Source organism: Carya illinoinensis, chromosome 9 (assembly GCF_018687715.1).
Source record: "Carya illinoinensis cultivar Pawnee chromosome 9, C.illinoinensisPawnee_v1, whole genome shotgun sequence".
NCBI classification, from domain to species: Eukaryota; Viridiplantae; Streptophyta; class Magnoliopsida; order Fagales; family Juglandaceae; genus Carya; species Carya illinoinensis.
The window spans coordinates 39,430,637-39,450,102 of record NC_056760.1 but is presented as its reverse complement, the minus strand read 5'-3'; the positions used below and the strand labels follow the sequence as shown (position 1 = coordinate 39,450,102).

Genomic DNA, 19,466 nt, shown 5'->3' with positions numbered 1-19,466 from the left:
GTTACCGTTGCATTTTTTTTTCTAATTATTAAAAAAATATTTTTTAATAATGTTATAAATTCTTTTTTAAAAGAATATTTAAAAGTTTTAAAAAAAATATATATATATATATATATAAATAGATTAAAAAAAAACACACTAACGGTAGCTTCCATTGAGGGCTAGCAATGGTGACCGTAATGCCATCCTTCTAGAATGGTTTCTTTTTAAAATTATTATATTTATTAGTGGGTATAAATAACACATCTAATAAAATGTTTAGTTTGCATAATCTAATTTAAAAGAAAAATTTTAAAATTTAAATTTTATAAATTAAATTTTACTATTTAATTAATAAAATACTTTATACACAGACTTAAGAATATAAACTTTTTTATTTTTAGCTCTATTTCTTCTAATATTAATTTTATGTATGAATGTGAGACTTTTATCATGTAGTTAGAAAGGAAACGTACCTTACAATATTTAATAAGTCTATTCTCAACGAGAACTAAATCCGAATCTACCCTAATTTTAGCTCTGTATACTTTCAAAGCAAAATACAATTTATTAAGCAGCCTGAGTGCAAGTTTGGAATTCTGTTGAAAAATATAATTTATAATTTTAAAGTTTATAACTTATAGTATAAATAATAAGTTTTGTTATTAAAAAATTATTTATTATTTAGTAATTATATATTTAAAATATTTTCAAACACAATATTTGTTTAGAAATAAATTTAAAAAGTATTTTTCGAACAAATGACTTAAAAAAATCAATTTATTTTTAAAAAATTATAACTATACCTTTAAAAGCTTGAAAGTTGTACTTTAATATGCATTACTTAATCAACCTAATTTTTTCATTAAAGAATATTTAAGCCTAATTAATCACTTTTTAATATTGCTATCCTAACCCCAAATATGATCTAAGTGTATGAGCTAGATACACCATAGGAAATGGCTTATTTAATTGTCTCTCCATTGAACGTCTTATTTAATTAACCACACATGCATCTTTCAAACTCATGACCATTGAATGTTTTTGTTTTGAGTCACCAACTCTGTCGGAATCGCTTTCCTTGAACTCGATTATTCAAACGCCCTCTTTTCTATTTTCTTCGTTGAATGTTACATTCATTCAACCATGACTAACGTGGTTAAACACCCTCTTTTTTATTATCTTCGTTGAATGTTACATTATTCATTCAACCATGACTAACGTGGGATATGATCAACCATGACTTTGTTGCATTTTTTTAGTAATATGGTATCAACTTGTTTATAAATAAAATTATCAGCATAAAATAGTTCATCTAATAATTTGTTCTTCCCCACATGGTGACTAGATTATATATATATATATATATATATATATATATATATATATATATATATATATAAATCCACTGGTCAGGATATCAACAATTTCAGTCTGGCTAAGTTTGTTGTTATAGTAAGCCACATCAACCATAGACATATGATTCAGAGTATTGAGGATTTCTTGCTCAGAGAATCCATTAATATTCCATTTATATATTTGGTCAGCAGATACGGAGAATTGAGAGTGAAATCCTCTCTCTTCGTACTATAAATCAGGAGGAGTGGGTCTAAAATACCAGTTATTCGTGAGACCTATTGGCTTAATGTCTCTCGAGTATATCCTGGCAAGTTCGGATTTTTCAACTTGAAGACCCTAAAATTCTTTTTCAAGTAAGTCAATTTTCTGAACTAAGGAATTATCAGACAAAGAAACATCATCATCAGAATTATTCCAAGTATGCACAGAAAAAGAATCATCGAAATTAACCCCTGGGTTGTTTCTGTCTATAGCTGAAACAGATGATTTTTCTTGCTTAACTTCAGCAAGCATTTGATCAAGTCTAGCCATAATAATGGTCTCTCCAAAATGGATTTTTGACCTATCCTCTAGCAAGACAATCAAAGATTTTTCAATCATTTTTAAACTTGTTGAAACAGGTTTTTCAAAAATAAGTTTTTTAACTTTATCCTCTATACGGTCAAGTTGTTGACCTATTGTATGAAGGGTCTGGTTGACGAAATTGATTTGTTCTATGATCTTTTTTGTTTCAGCTAAAACGTTTTCATTCGGACCTAGATCCGAAATTTTAAAAGGTGAAACTTTCACTTTTTTTTCTTTAACTAAAACAAGGATAGTTTCTAAAGGAATATATATATATATCAATTCTTCTGCGGACAGAAAAGTTTGTGTAGGAAATGCGCACGAATAAGTAAATTTGCCACGTCAAGTATAACTTAAAATAACAAACAAAAAAAAAAAGAAAAGAAACAATTGCCCGCATTGCGCGAACTGAACTGGGAAGGCAAACTCACAAACTTGTTCATAGTTTCCTACCTGTAGAAAAACTTCATTTCCTTTCCATTCACATTCGTCTCCTTCACTCCCTTTTATCTCCAAAATACTGATTTTTGCAACCCCTTTTCGAAACCCATTCAAGTTTGTTTTTTCTCCACTACCCGTTCATTGGCTGGGCTGCGTTGCACTCCTCCGCCACCTACCCCACCGCCATCGGATTTTTTGGATCTACCTCCACCAGTTGTCTGCATTGGCATTATCTTTGGCAGCTTTGAACACTTCACCTCTTCCACCAGTCGTCGGCATCATCTGTGGTAAGTGGGTTCATTTCCCCCAAATTTTGCTTTCATGAAGTTGTTATTACTTCTCTGGGAAGTACCCTGTTAAGCCCAGAGAGTTCAATAAAGGTGAAAAGGATCGGTGATTTTGACGATGATGGGAATATCTGTAGTGAGCAAAAGCAGTGATAGTGGTTGGGTTCAAGCAAACTATACATAGCCCATGTACATCATGGGAATACAATGAAACAGAGCTCTCTCTCTCTCTCTCTCTCTCTATATATATATATATATATATATATATAAAGGTTATAATTGGAGCTTAAAATTTTACAAGCAGGTTAAGGTGATAAACCACATTTTTTTATAATTAAAAAGACAAGGTGATAAACAACATTTTAGGTGAATGTTAATTAGCTGAAGTCCAAAGCTTGATTTTAGGACGCGGGTAGATGATGTCTATTTTGGACATAACTGGTTTTATCTTGCTTTTAGGTGCCTCATTCCGGTCATTTCTTGTTTAAGCAAAGGTTTTCTCTATCACTGCCTTCCTTTTTTCCTTGATGAGTAGGTGAAAAAGTTTTTAATAAAACATCCATGGTTTGGTCCCATGGAATTTATTTATATAGCAGATGCATATCCTGGCAGCCACTTCTAAAAAAAAAAAGTATATCCTGGTAGCCAATGACTACTAAATTATGTTTATTGAATTATGGTCATGCATCTTTTCTCTTCTAATAAATTTAGTCTAGGTGCTTAAATGAGGGGAAGAAAAACTCACACAAAGAAAGATGTATAGCAATGAGCTTATTTTGTGGATGAATAGAATACAACATACAGAGGATAGATTATTCAATAAAAGAGAAACTAGTAATGACGTTTTGGATTTATCGATCTTTTCATGTACTTTCTCTTTCTAAAAATTTCCTTACGCGGCTCAATGGAGCTTACTCACTAATGTGCCTCTGTGTTAGAGTTTTTGGATTCATAAACCCATCTTGGGTCTTGGCTGCACTTCGGAGATGGAGGATAACAGTGAGAATGGAGGAGGGAGATGTGTAAAGGTCAGATTTCATAAACCCATATCGGATCTGGGAATAACTAGAGAATGGAGATGAAGGAGGGAGATAGAGGAGACGGAGATTTGAATGGAGGAGAGAGATGGAGGATGGAAACCTACGTGCGAAATGTACCGTTTTATTTTCCACGTAGATGTCTCCTGCGTGATCCCTGCGCGAAGTCTCCTGCGAATATCGTTTTCCATATATATATATCATCATCATCAATTGACAAGATCATCATTTTTCTGAAGAAAATGTTAAAATTATATTCTCTTCCTATTATGATGATGTAAAACGACCTATCATTACTTGTTCTTTCTATTTATTTATTTATTTTTTAACGAGAACTCATTTAAGAGACTCTCAACAGATTATATAAAACCATTGTTTTTATATAATTTGAAGAACTAAAGTCTAAAAGGGGCATTCAATGGATGTTCTCCTTCATTCATAATTTATAATTGGCTACAGTATTACTGCTACACCTAGCGGTAGATGTTCATAGTTGTAAATAATTTTTAGTCATTTTTCTCTCATATGTGTGTATTTTCTAATTCTCCTCTCATATTGTGTAAAGATTAAATCATTTCTCTATTACTTGTAAATAATAAAGATTAAAAATGTATAATATTTAAATAATATTAAAAAATAGATAAATTGATATATGGTATGTTATAAAAGTCAGTATATAAAATAAAATAAAAAATTATATTTTGGTGATGCATACATAAAGGATAGAATGAAAAATCGATTGTGAGTGTTCTAAAGGCTAGAGGATAGTATTACATCATGAGAGTGAATATGACAGAGGAGAAAGTATATATATATATATATATATAAATAGCATTGGCTTTTTCCAAATACACAGTACTTTAAGTGAACTGAAAGCCGTATATGACATTCAACATAAGACTTATAAGCCTTATTAATTACAACAACAGAAAAATAACCAATAATTATTGCTTGTTTGCCCAGTATAGACTACTACGAGCAACTTATTATTACTTTAACAAAGCAAGTAAAAGCTGGCTGCAAGCTGAGGATGCCTGCATACATTGAATTCGCTAGAAACCAGACACGGTGAATCCTCCATCGACACAAATTACTTGGCCGGTGACGTATGAAGCAGCAGGTAGGCAAAGGAATGCCACCACCGATGAAACCTCATTTGGCTCTCCCATACGAAGAAGAGGAGTTCGAGCAATTAGGCTGTCATATCCACCAGAACGAATAGACTCCTGATGCAAAATGGGATCATTTAACACATTAGTACTCCGACATTTATGCTAATTGGTATGATTTTTATGCTGAAAAAGGATCACCTCAAGTTCATGTTTTAATTTAAACAACTTTAAATAAAAAAGATAAACACAATGAAATTCAAATTGAGATAGGGAATGGATGGGAGAGATTGATTACAGGGGTTATATCCTGGGTCCTGACAGCCCACGGTGCAACAGCGTTCGAGCGAATATGGTCCTTTGCCCATTCACAAGCCAAGTTCTTTGTTAATTGGTTGATTGCTCCTGAAAATTAGCAAGGATATATAATAAAATCAAGAACAATTAGAACAAGAACAAGACATGTTTTCTCATCTTTCTTTTCTTTTTATCTTCTTCGATCCTCAATATATATCAAGCAAATTAAGCAAATAACGTGCCTTTGGATGCTGCATAGCCTGAAAGGTTAGGTAGAGCTGTGACACCAGCGACGGAGGATACGAACACAATACTTGCAGCTCCTGATGCTTTCAGAAGTGGGTGTGAAAGTTGGCAAAGATGGTAGGGAGGCTCAACATTGGTACCCATTACAGCCGAGTAATCTTCTAAAGTATACTGTAGAGCGTCTTTGAGCACCCATGTTCCAGCATTGTTTACCTAACGCATGCATGCATGCAGCAAATTTAAATTAAAGGATGAGTGGGAACACAAATCATAACAAGCTAAACAAGGCTACCTAGGTTTAAAACCTGTTATTAAACCCATTTTTACAAGAAAATTCAATTTTTTTTTTCAAAAAATATATTTGTTATCTTTTCTTTGCCTATCAATCACTTAATACCGTATCAGTCATTCCATGATGAAAAAGATAATAGTTGAAAAAATGATAAATAAAATTTTAACATTTTTAATGAGGTAATTATATTATTATGATAATTAGTTGAAAAATTGAATGATGCTACTTATCCTATACCACACATTTTATATATTTTAAAATTATTTTTATTATTTTTATTTGATTCTTGTTAGACTATTGATGTTGTTCTACTTATCATACATACACCACATATTTGTTATAGAAAAAAAAATTAAAGGATAAGAAAATCAAGAAATTTTTTTATAAAATCTCATCCATAGGTTGTCCTGAGCATGTCTGCAATCTTGGAATCTAATCCGGAATTATCTATTTGCTAGTTATTGGAGGAAGGGTTCAAGTGCAGAAGCTAAGATGCAGGGTAAAGACAGTGTTTGCCTCCTCAGAAAACAATTAATGAATTATGCAGACCCAAAAAAATAAAAGAATAAAATAAAAATAAAAAATAAAGAAAAGACAGAAAAGCAAATAAGAGAAGATGGAAAAAAATATAAAGAAAATCGAGAGAAAAGAAAAGGAGGAAAATTTACCAAGATGTCGAGCTTGCCACCAAAAACAGAGGATACAGTCTCGATGAGCTTCTCCCTCTGGGATCTGGAGGTGAGGTCACAAACTGAACTTGTTACTTTGAACCCTTTAAGTTTCCATTCTTTTACTCTTTCATTGAGCTCTGTTTGGTTACGGGAACAAGTATGCACTGCCGCCCCAAGTCTAGCCAGCTCTTCTACTATGACATATCTGAGTAATTCCATCTCCAGATTCAATCAACATATATAATTCGATTGCAGAATACTGAAAAATACAAAAATCTCAGAGAAGAGAGAGAGAGAGAGAGAGATGAATGGAGAAGCTCACCCAATGCCTTTGGTTCCACCAGTGACAAGGGCGGTCTTGCCCTTGAGACACCATCTCTGGTCTCTGAAACTGGGCTCTGCCTGTGCCATTTTTTTGCTTCTGCTATTCTTCTGAGCCTCTAGCTTTGAAGTAGTCAAGAGGTAAATGCGATGGAGTTGAGAGGTGGTCATGAGTTCAAGTCCATTTATAATGCTTTGGCACCCGAATTTGGGTCCCGACACCTTTATTTATTTATTTATTTATTTTTTCAAAGTCGTCTCACATCACATTAATAAATATATACTATCCATAGGGTGTGGCGAATTCTATAACATGCGTTGAAATTCACCATTTTTTTTATTTTTTATTTTTACCACCGTTTCCTCATTCTCTTATGACGGAGTATAGAAGAAAAATGGAAGCCGGCCAGTTTCAGCTACTTCCCGGCCCCGCGACTTATATCAGCCTGGAAAAATAGCTTGGTTTCGATTAAAAAATCCGTAAGATAAGATTGTTTTTGATTAAAAATAAAAGTTAAATAAAATATTATTATTATTATTATTTTAAAATTTAAAAATATTAAATTATTTATTATATTTTGTGTATAAATTTAAAAAAATTATAATAATAAGATGAAATTAGATGAGTTGAGAGAAGATAAGATTATCTTCCAATCTAAACCAGATCTGAATCTGCCTCACATGGATCAGGAATCCCAAACCATGGATAGAAGCCCCTCCTTGTGCAAGCATAGATGATGATGATGATGAAAATGATAATAATAATAATTAAAAAAAGGGCAAACATTTTTATGCAGAGTTTTGTCATGTACAAGTGAATTTACGTATTAATAATAGTGTTGACTTCATATTCAAAATTTAAATTAACACTATTTTTATTAAAGTTTGACTTTCTGACTAATCATATTGGATGGGCACGCGTATTTTTATTTTTTTGAAACAAACCTCTGTTTATCATTGAACTCAACCTCTTTCAGTACAAGCAATATCTTGACCCAAACAATGTACAATGAAGTCTGGGACTTCTTCCACCCATATTCTTTCACCCCCCATCTGTAAAGCAGTCTTTGCTAATGAATGAGCTACTATATTACTATCCCTATATGCAAATTGTATATGCCAATCACTTCTATTTTTAAAAACCTTTCTTATATCAACAATCAAAGGACCAAAAGAACTCATTACATCTTCATCACTATCTACTGCTGTAATAACAGTTTTGGCATCCCCTTCAAAAATCACCTGCTACAGATTCAGATCTCTGCAAATCTCCATAGCCTTCCATAAAGCACAACATTATGCTATATCTGGTTTCTGGACCCATTTTCTATTGTCACACGCTGCCACCATAGCCTCACCTTGATTATTTCTTATGATTATTCCCATTCCCATCACCCCTTGTTTAACATCTAAGGAAGCATCCCAATTAATTTTCAAAAACCTGCTTTTGGTTTCACCCATTTTGATATTCTTATTCTGATCCCTTTACTCCCCTCTATCACTGGGCTCTGCACTTGTCGAGATTGCCTAAAGTCCTCTAAGCTCTCCTTAGCTCCAGCAATTAACTTCCTTGGACATGATGACCTTTTCTCAAAAACAAATTCATTTCGTCTCATCCACACCCTCCTTAACTGCACTGCTATCCCTTCCAATTGTTCTTGAGAAAATTGTTCCATCAGACCTTCCCATAGTTTCATAAAGCCTTCACCTTTTCTTTTACATTTCTGTACTTTGCTCTGTTTCCCCACACATCATTTGCAGCTGCACATTCCCATAGAGCATGCATAACTGTCTCAGTTTCAGTGCTACATATTGGACAATTGGAGTCTTTAACAATCTTTCTCTTGAACAGATTATATTTTGTAGCCAATAACTCATTTCCTGCCCTCCATAAAAAAACCTTCACTGAGTTTGGTACATTCAGACTCCAAATATTCCTCCATCTTTCATCCATATCCCCATCCTTCGAGCCTCCTCCCTTGTATATTTTCAGTCTATCCAATTGAAGGTAATAAGCACTCTTGACAGTAAACACTCCTTTTGTAGATGGGCCCTAAAACATTCTGTCTTCAAGGTTGCTTCTACTTAGTGGCATGCTCAAGATCATCTCAGCCTCTTCTTTTTCAAATATCTTCATGACCAAGTCTGCTTTCCAACATCCTTGCTGATCACAAATCAGTTCTTCCACCTTAGTTTCTTCCCTTAGTACCGAAATAGGAGATTGCACTAAGAAAGAGGAAGGTTTTGGCATCCATTTATCTCTCCATATCTGAATCTTTTTTCCATTTCCCACCCTCCATCTAAGTCTCTCCTTCAATAAACCACTAGCCTCTTTTATACTCCTCCAAATCAAAGAAGGCCCCACCCTTAGTTTAGAGTTAAAAAAATCAGCATCCTTAAAGTATTTTTCTTTAAACACTACAGCAGCAAGAAAGTGTGGATTTTGAATAAACCTTCACCCTTGTTTTGCTAACAAAGCCAGGTTAAAGTTACTCAAATCTCTAAAACCCATACCTCCCATCCCTTTTTGCCCACCCATCTTATCCCATTTTCTCCAATGGTAGCTTCCCTCTTTGTTCTGCCTCCCTCACCAAAACTTAGAAAACATTGTAGTAATCTCATCACATAGATTCAAAGGGAGTTTGAATACACTCATTGTATAAGTTGGAATGGCCTGTAAAACAGCTTTGATCAACACTTCTCTTCCAGCTTGAGACAAAAAATTATTTTTCCAACTAGAGATTTTCTGCCATATCCTTTCCTTCAAAATCCTGAAAGTGTTATATTTAGACCTTCCAACAAAAGCTGGAAGTCCTAAATATTTCCCATACTTTCCACAGACCACAGCCCCACCAGCCTCCTTAATTCTTTTCTTTTCTGTAGCTTGTGTATTGCTACTAAAAAAAATAGAAGTTTTCTCCTTATTCAAGAATTGTCCTGAGGCTTTCTCATATTTTCCCAACACCCTTTGCAAACTATTCCATTCCTCCAGACTAGTTCTCCCAAATAAGATACAATCATCTGCAAATAATAGATGATTTATGCTTACACCCCCTCGAGCCACTTGAACCCCCTTTGTTTCTTTCTTTCTTTCAGCTTCATTCAGCAAACCACTTAGTCCCTCAGCACACAGAATGAACAGGTAGGGAGACAAAGGATCTCCCAGTCTCAAGCCTCTTGAAGGATAGAACTTCTCTTTAGGTTTCCCATTAATCAACATAGAAAAAGATACTGATGAAATACATTTCATAATCAGATAAACCCATCTCTCATAGAAACCCAACTTCCTCAACATAGCTTCTACATAAGCCCATTCTATTCTATCATAAGCCTTAGACATATCCAGTTTTATGGCCATATTCCCCACCTTCCCTTTCCTCCTATTTTTCATAGAGTGTAACAGTTCATATGCCACCAAGATATTATCTGACATCATCCTCCCAGGTATGAAAGCACTCTGAGTAGGAGCAATGATCACAGATAATATTTTCTTAAACCTATTTGAAATGGTTTTTGAAATCAACTTGTATAGCACATTACAAAGGCTTATTGGCCTATAATCACTCACCAACAAAGGCTCTTTTATCTTAGGAATCAAAGCTATAAAAGTGTAGCTTAGAGAAGGATTCCATGAATTACCATTCAGAGCTGTGAGGACAACTTCACACACTTCATCTGCTACTGTGCTCCAGTGGTGTTGATAAAAATATGCTCCAAAGCCATCTGGTCCAGGTGACTTTAGAGGTGCCATTTGATTAAGAGCCTCTTCCACTTCCACCCTAGTGAAAAGGCTTAGACAATTTCTGATTCATCTCACTTGTTACTTTAGGATCAATACATCTCAAACACTCATCCATGTCTTCACTTGTAGGATTGGTAGATGTAAACAAGTTCTCAAAATAGTTGCTGAATGTCCTTTCGATCTCCTTACTCCCTTGAATCCTTCTGTTTTGATCATTAACCACCTGAGTTATATAGTTTCTCTTTTTCCTTTGATTGGCACAAGCATGAAAATATTTAGTGTTTCTATCCTCTAGCTTGTACCAATTACATTTTGTTCTCTGCCTCCATCTCACCTCCTCTTTCTCCAACAGCATTTGTAGCTCCTTTTTAAACCCCCTTATTTCCTCAACATTATTTTTACTTTCAGCTTCTTGTAACTTTTTTAAACTTTCTGTTTTTTCCTTCAAGGCCTTCATATCCCCTCCATTCTTCTGCCTATTCCATTTTTGAAAAGCCTCCTTACTTCTTAACAACAAAACATCCACCTTATTAAGAGAGTCCCTGCTTGCCACCTCCATTCCCCACACATCCCTCAACACACCTGCACATTCTTCCTCTAGGCCCCAGCAAGCTTCATACTTGAAACCTTTATTCCTTGCCCAATTCCTTTCCTTTCCCTTCAAAGCATGAACAACTATGGGTTTATGATCCGAGGTTCTTGCTGTAAGCACCTCAACCCATACTTCATTATAAACCCCTATCAAACTAGGATTAGCAATAGCTCTATCTAATCTTTCCTTAGTAAAAGAGTCATCAACATGCATGTTGCTCCACGTAAATTTATCTCCCTTCCATCCTAGATCATGAAGGCAACCCTCCTCTAACACTTCCCTGAACATAGCCATCTACCTTTCAGCCCTTGGATTGCCCCCAAACTTTTCATCCTCCCTGAGAATTTCATTAAAGTGCCCAACAGAACACCAGCCAAACTTACTTTCTGGTTTTAGTGATTTTAAAAGCTCCCAAGACTCTTTTCTTTTCCTTACCTCAGGATGCCCATAAAACCCCGTGAGCAACCATTTTAAATTTTCACCCTCATCAACCACCCATGCATTAATATGCCTTTGAGAGTAATTCACAATCTCCACCTTAACCAAATCATCCCAAAGCAACAATAGACCCCCACTTCTGCCAACTGACTGCACTAGAAAATAGCTAGCAAGTTTCAATCTCCTTCTCAACCAATCAAAATTAACACTACTACTTTTAGTTTCCATAATGAAAATTATGTTGGGTTTATTCACCTCTACTAAATTGCAAAGGTCTTGAACTGCCCAAGGACTCCCCAATCCTCGGCAGTTCAAGCTTAAGAGTTTCATAATGATTGGTGGGGCTGAATAACAGCCTCCACCAATTCAACAATCTCCACTAATCCAGTTGTCCCTTCCTTCTTACTTTTTACCTTCTTATTCAGCACCCTTTCTCCTAACTCCCCTCCCTTCCTTTTGTTATTTTCCTCTTTTTCCACTTCTACCTCAACCTTCCTCCCTTTTGCTCGAGCCCTTCTCTTCCACTCACCTCTTTTTTTTACCTTCCCTTCAGAAATGTCACTCTCAGCCTGTAAGGAAATCTCTTTTACTATCTCCACCTCTGAATCCCTTCCTTCTTCACAAATCTCAGTCTCTCATTGTCCAATTTTTTGTTCATTTCCTTTCCCCATCAAAATCTCCCCCTCTCCTACATCCCCTACACCACTCTCTTCCCCTATGACAGAACTGGTACCAAATTCCTGCCTCATTTTTATAGCACTGCCTTCCCTTCCCTCTTCTCTTTCCTTTCCAATTTCTGACAAAAACCCCTCCTCCTCCCTTCTACCACTAACACCCTCCCCTATCATAACCACTCTTTCTTTTTTATATCCTGCAAGACCCCTCTCTCTACCACCCCCTCTCTCCTCATCCATTTTACTATTATTTTTCCTCTCATCTACTGTTTGATTGCCCTTATAAAACCTCCCCCGAAAACCTTGACTAGCTCTTAACCATGTTCCAAACTGCTCTTCCCCCTCCTTATTAATACACACTTTCTCTCCATGAACTATGCAACCACATGAAAAACATAAACGTGGCAACTTATCATAGCTGAATGGAATCCACACCCCCTCCCCTTTCACCATAACTGTTCTGCCTCTCGCCAAAGGCTTAGTGAAATCTAAATTTATTTGAACTCTAAGAAAATTGCCCCACCCACTTCCATCCTCCTGAGTTTCCACTGCCTCCACTCTACCCACAGAACCACCAATTTGTTCTCCCCTTACTTTTGTCATATAGGCTAGTGGAAGGTTATGCATTCTCACCCAAAGCTTTCCCTCTCGAATATCATTTTCTGTGGCGGTGTAAATCTATCAAACACCTTCAGTGCAAGTAAGTGACCATCAAACAACCATGGTCTACCCCCCCACACCCTAAGCTTATCTGCGTGTGTGTTGAAAGTGATAACAAACACATTATCACTCACCTCAGTGAATACCGCAGCCTTGCTCACCCTCCAAACTTTAGCCATTGTTGATCCTAGCACTTCCTTACTAATAGTTTTCATCAAACAGATCTTTCCTACCAGACTTCGATCCTCCTTATAGAGTAAATCATTCATCTCATCATTCTCAAACACTAGATTTTCTGCCTCCCCTTCCGATAATCGGAAGCTCTTCCATTTTTCTTCTAGTAAGTTCATCTCCTCCACCGTACTCCACCGTAACTACCTCTTCCCTCCTTCCCTCCTTTCCAGTCTCTGCCGCTACCCACCGCCAAAAGAATCTTTTCTGTTGAAACTAACCTCACGTGTCTTTCACACACTAACAACTTCACCTTTCTTTTTCTAGAGAGAAAAAGGAAGAGAATAATTTAAGAACACAGAAATCATTGATGGGTACGCGTATTAGTGCACATAATCGCTTACAACTATATTTTTGTTTATAATAAAGCCAAACAGGCTTTTAATTAAGATTTTTAAAATTTAGAATTTTTTTTAATACATATGAAGAATAGAGGTTTTGAACTCCAGACCTCCATTTGAAATGATGGTTTCAAATTAAAATCTTGTTTCAAATCTAAATCTAAATTCTTTTATGCAAAGCTCTTTTTATGTATGAGATGTAAATCTTTTATATTATATTTATCTTTTATGAATTGAATTATCTAATTCGTAAGTGATGTTAATCGTCTAAATTAATCTACATCGACATGCTGATCAACGTGGTACATAAAAAAACAATGTTGAATCTCTTTAATTAAATCAGAAAAGATGAGAATTCAAACTATTTGGCTAGACAGGTATGTTCACTTGTTATTATATATAATATATACATATTTATATGTGTTAAGGCATCAGAATTATTAGCACACCTAAGGATTGCTCTGGAGTATTGGAGAACATGGCTGCCGAATCTTCTTACTTGTAACAAATTACTATGACTAGGCTACAATATTGTCAAAAGCTAAATGGTTGTTCTTTGACAATTCTGTTACGTAAAAGTCTATATTTTGTACTGTTATACATTGGGAATGTAACCGGAAAATATTCCGTTGAAATGAGATTATTTAAGAGTAAAATATTCTTTGTTCAAAAAAACAAAAAGAGTAAAATATTCTCAAAGACTTTTTGACAAACGTGCATTTGAATTCTCTTGGTTTTAATAGTATGGTGGTTTGAAGACCTGGTCAACCGATTCTTCGTCCGCTTCCAGATTATCATGCTATATTAGAATATTACAAATCAATTATAATTTTGAGTAACGGTATTTATAATATAAATATTGTATAATTATTTAAAAAAAAAAAGTAAATACGAAACATATATCAAAAGAGAGCAATGTTATATAAGACACCATTATCACACTTACATTCTATTATATATGATGTGACGTATTTATCACTATTTAATAATAAAAAAATATGTAGTAAATGATCTTTCGATAATGATAAATATGTCATATCTAACTTAATGGAATGCAAATAAGATGGTAGTATAGTGTATATAATTTTCCATAAAAAAAACATTACAACTTTTTCAAATTTTCAAACAAAACATAAAAAATAATTTAACTTTTTGAAATACTAAAACAAAAATAATATTAAAAAATTATATTCTAATAATCTTTTAACTTTATAATAATTTTATTTAATTTTTTTCTCTTATTTTTTAAAATTTTAAAAAAATTATAACTCAAACTATTTCATTACAGTTTATAAATCATTTTACTATTATTAATGAATTTATCATCTCATTTTATTTCCTAAACATCCCAGTTGTATTAGATGCTAGGGAGAAATAACGTATTAGTTACAAGTCAAGGTAACTTGAGAATTACAACACCAACATCAATAAATCCAAAAAACATGTAAATAAAAAGTTATTAAAATGCATACTAATCAAAATAAATAGCAATGATTTGTATAAATTTTGAATATACAAATTCAACGTAGTCATTTTGTAAAAAAATAAGTTTTATCATAAAAACAACATAATAAAAAAAATAAAAAATAAAAAAACTACTTTTCTTAATATAAAAAAGTGATGCGAGGGCTACCGAAAATTCTACACATTTTTTCTACCAAATAGTGTAAACTTTTGTTTCTTGAAAGTTTTCAAACATTTTTTAAATCCATTTAAATATATTTTTTTAAAAATTATAAAATTATTAAAATATAATTCCTTAATTATTAGATAAAAAGAAATTTTAAAAAAATTCATACAAAGTAAGTGTATACCCTTTTTAATGACTCTATCATTTCTATTATAAAAAATTAGTTTTAAACTTATATTTAGCATTCCTACTGAAATAAATTATAACGAAAAGGTGGGGAACGTGCACAAGGCTTTGTCTCATCCAAAATGGCCTTAAGTGGGTTAGATGCTGGCAGCTGTGTGTGGCATCAATGATGCGGCCCGCCGGCCACAAACGGGCTGAATCTAACGGATGTCCTTTTCTTTATAATTAAAAATAGATATATTATTGTTCATGTATCGGTTACCTATGATTTGAGCAGTTCTAAATCATGATTGGATTAAGGTGTCCTATTTAAAAAAAGTCACTCTGTCGAAGTTTTATTAGTTTAATAACAAAAAGTTGTAACCAATAGAAAAAAACGCATGTCGTATGGTTAGTTTTAAAACAAAATATACAATTAATATATCACATCAGCATAGAAATTAAATATAGAAAATAATACATGACATGGTAGTCATATAAATTACATGAAAAAAAACCTTGTTCATATATTATTTCCTTTACTTCTCTATGAATTCATAAAAGAGAAATGCTATTCCCACATCAAGATTATCCTGACTCAGTCTCATGCCTGATGTGGCATGCCCACGTGACAGCCACTTTAAAATTTTTTTAAACAAAACCGTCTTCCAAAATCAGTCTCCCACCTTCTTCTTTGTCTCCCAAATAACATCATGGCCAAAGACACTGTCTTCCTTCATCTCTTCCACATCGTTACTTGGAGCAGTTTTCGCCTGTGTTCGCCTGAATTTGATTTCTTTTCTTGATTTGTGCATGTTCGATGTTTAGCTCATATATTGCAAGCCAATAATAATGTCGCATGTCTATAATTTAAAACACTAAAAAATAGGTCCTTTTTTGGATCTTCTGAATTCCTGCCCTTGATTGTGCTATTTCTTCATTTGTGTGGTATATTCGTATTCTAGATTGCTTCTGTATCCGTTGGAGTCAGATATGTTTGTATCAAAAGAACCTAAAAAACCCTAACATTTTGTAGATCGAACATATCAAAATAAAAATCACACAATTTATAGATAAAAAATCTTAAGAGGAAAATATGGAATGTTAATGGAAAATATACCCACGTAAATAAGAGTCTCAGATTTTTTATAGTAAATGCCAAAAATGGATCTATGTGCCAGAAGATGACGTCGGAAATGTTGTAGGTCGGTGCTAGACTGTCACAAAGCATCGAGGTGAAGCAAAAGCCACCTCTTTTGAAGAAGGCGAATGGTCTGAAGACTCTGAACGTTTTCTACCTTTTTTTTTTTTTGTCTTCTTTGAGTTTTGTTTGGTTAGGGCCCCACCTCCAATGCAATTCTTACTTTTTAACTTTTTAATTATGTGTAATGACACATTAGGCGGGAATGAAAATCGGGACAAGCCGTATGTGGCTGTAGAAGAACTCTTCAGAAAATTCTACTTAAAATTGCCTTCTAAGGCCAATCTTCAAAATCCATATTCAAATGCCATCAACAGATTGGTGTGTATGTGACGATGGACATATTAGGATTATCCCAATGGCTAACTAAGCAACGAAAGCTAGGCATTGTAAGATAGTGGAATTCTGCTGACAGAATGACTTTGTTATAATGGATTATGCTGATACTTGGCACTTTATCTTCTTAGCAGTAGTACTTTCCCATTCAAACTAGTTGTTGAATAAGATCAAAACTCTTGAAACTCAACTTCTATACTTTTGATTTAACTAAAACACTTTCTAACAATCTCTAGATAAAATCAAAATAATTTTAGATAAACTCAAAGTTTTTTTATATTAATCCAAAATACAGAGCTCAACAAAATATGAAGTATATCATTTTAGTCACCTAATCCTAGCCAAACTCTTACATCTTCAATCTCTCAATTTTTCGGATTGGTGACAAAATCAATTTTTGATGAATGTAATATAAATATGTCAAAACACAACTAACAAACTAAGAAACTAAGTAGAAAATTGTCACACGTCAATTTACTTCAACAGTTATGGACCAAGCCCATAGTGGGCTTAGCTTGGGTAATAAGAAATTAGTAGTTTGGGCTCAGCATATGGGTTAAGTGTTGACATGTGGCCATCTCTGTTATTTGCATATTATTGTTGATTCGGGCCATAGCCTATTTATTGTTATTAGGATTGTATTAGATACTTTATTTTTATTGTCTGGTTAAGTTGGTCATTGGCCTAGGAAATAGATAGAGGAGGTGGGTATATGTAGTGGAAAAATTTATCTGGATAGTTATGAAGAAATTTAATCCTATTTTCTCACAATCTCATCATCTTCTTCCCATCTTCTTTAGAGGTGCTCCCCTTGAAGTGAGCGATTTTGGTATATTTTCTTTTAAGTAATTAGAGGTATGTTATAAGTTGGTATCAGAGAGACATCAATCTCTATGCTATCAAAATATATGGAAGAAATTCTTGCATCCTTACTCAAAATCAAGGAGATGGTTGAACAAAATCAGCAATGCTACGAAGTTATCTTGTAGAAATTAAGGAACTGCTAGAACAATTTCCATGAAAACTTAAGCTATATGAAGCATGAGTTTTGTGAGACATAGTAAGAAGAATGAATAGAGGCAGATTCCTGGTCCATTGACCAAGCTTGGCTCTCTCAAATCTAGATTTCTGATGGTGAAACTATCAAAGTTCACCTCGACATTTCCAAACCCAGTCTCAAAACTAGCATTTCCAAAACCAAGGGTAGATCCAGAAGAAAGAGAGATAGAGCACAAGAAAGGCGAAAGAGAAAAATGAGATGAGGTGCGGTTTTGAGGGTTTCTCATAGCAGGAACATAGCACCACTGCTACTCCAGCCTCAAAATTCAAGCTCATATTCCTAGATTTGCAAGTTTGTCCTTGGTGGACTTCACTTCTCACCCTCACATTTCTTCTTTTTTTTGCCTTTGTCTATCCAATTAGAAACAGCCCCTAAGCACTATGAGTTTGTTGCTCCAGGAGGACCTGTAAGCAGTAGTACCCATCGGCTCGCCAACCACAACCCCACATCCCTGTCCTTGATGATTGGCTCGGCAACTACAACCTTGCGTGGCTCTCTCTCTCTTTAGGCTCAGCTGAAACTCGGTGGCGGTGGCTCCACCTTTCTTGTCTCGATTTATGTGAACCTAGGTGCCTTTGCTTTCAACCTTGTTATCCTCTAGTTTATTTCTACGGCTTGTGTCTTGTCGTTTTGATGTATGAGTATAGGGTAGTAAGGTGTATAAAATTTCCATTGGTCAAACAATGATTTTTGAGTATTGAAGTGTGGGATTTTTGTTTGAACAATAACCAAGCAACCATTGACAATGGAGGGATCTTGATTTAGTTACTTGTGTGGTATTTTTGATCAGGCAAAGATAGAAGGTATGATGCCGTAGTTGTTTGATGAAATTCCTAAACGCCAATTGGAACTCAATGCTAGAGGTGGAGGGTTCAAATAGAAAAACTTTCAAATCTGATATCTATCCTTTTATTCTACATGGTATCAACTTGAGCCATTTGACCTATGGCCTTTCATGTCCTCTCATTCATCAACTATGTTAGACACCTCTTTCGCTGCTGTTCTGTCCCCTATTACCCCACCAACCATCAATGTTACAAAGCTTTCTTGTGACAATTATGTCTAGAAAGCTCAGCTCCTCCATTTCTTCCGTGGCCAAGGTCTCTTCAGCTACATTGACGGCACCACCAAAACCCCTTCTAAGGAGATTAAAGTTCTCAATCTTGAATCTAATGTTGTTTCTACTATCTCTAACCCTCTCTATGAAAATTGGCTAAGGCAAGATGCTATTGTTCTTGTTGTTCTTTTCTCTACAATTATTGAGACCATCTTGGTTTAAGTTGTTTCTCACACAACTTTAGCTAGTGTTTGGCAAGCACTAGAAACGTCATTCTCGTCTCAATAACGAGCTCGTGTTATTCGGTTGCGTATTGATATTGCTAATGCTCGCAAAGGTACCCTTTTTGTTTTATTTTATGCAGATTAAACGTTACACTGATGAACTGGCCATTGTTGGCCAATCCCTTACATGTGATGAGATACTCACATACCTTCTTACTGGTCTCAATCATGACTACGACCCCTTTGTCACTACTATTTCTACTCGCAAGGATCATGTTACTTTAGAGAAGGTGTACTCTCTTTTTCTCACTACAGAGTCATGCCTGTCTCATAATAATTAGCCATTACCACAGGCATTCATCAATGTTGCTACCTGACAGCCTCAACAAAATTCTTTTCATGGTCGTGGTGGATATAGAGGTAGGGAGCGCGGTTTCCATGAAGGGTTCTCAGCAGTTTAATTCTTTTGGTCACGATTAGTTTATTCGTGATGCTATTATCTATAAAGTTTG

The 19,466-nt window shown here is 34.6% G+C and overlaps 1 protein-coding gene across 1 annotated transcript; it reads right to left on the bottom strand.

Moving 5' to 3' along the window:
• Positions 1–4,457: 4,457 nt before the first annotated feature.
• Positions 4,458–6,774, bottom strand: LOC122275206 (tropinone reductase homolog). Its single transcript, XM_043084179.1, has 5 exons — positions 6,605–6,774; positions 6,280–6,487; positions 5,316–5,532; positions 5,075–5,181; positions 4,458–4,893 (listed from the first exon to the last, which is right to left on the bottom strand). The coding sequence occupies exons 1-5, from the start codon at positions 6,772–6,774 to the stop codon at positions 4,720–4,722; spliced, it is 876 nt and encodes a 291-aa protein (XP_042940113.1). The 3' UTR covers positions 4,458–4,719.
• Positions 6,775–19,466: the final 12,692 nt, after the last annotated feature.

Excerpts from the sequence above, each read along its gene's own strand:
- LOC122275206 (XM_043084179.1), bottom strand. The coding sequence starts at position 6,774 with ATGACCACCTCTCAACTCCATCGCATTTACCTCTTGACTACTTCAAAG. Across the intron at positions 6,488-6,604 it reads GGTGGAACCAAAGGCATTGG|ATATGTCATAGTAGAAGAGC; the intron begins GTGAGCTTCTCC and ends GGAATTACTCAG. Across the intron at positions 5,182-5,315 it reads AGGCTATGCAGCATCCAAAG|GAGCAATCAACCAATTAACA; the intron begins GCACGTTATTTG and ends GCTAATTTTCAG.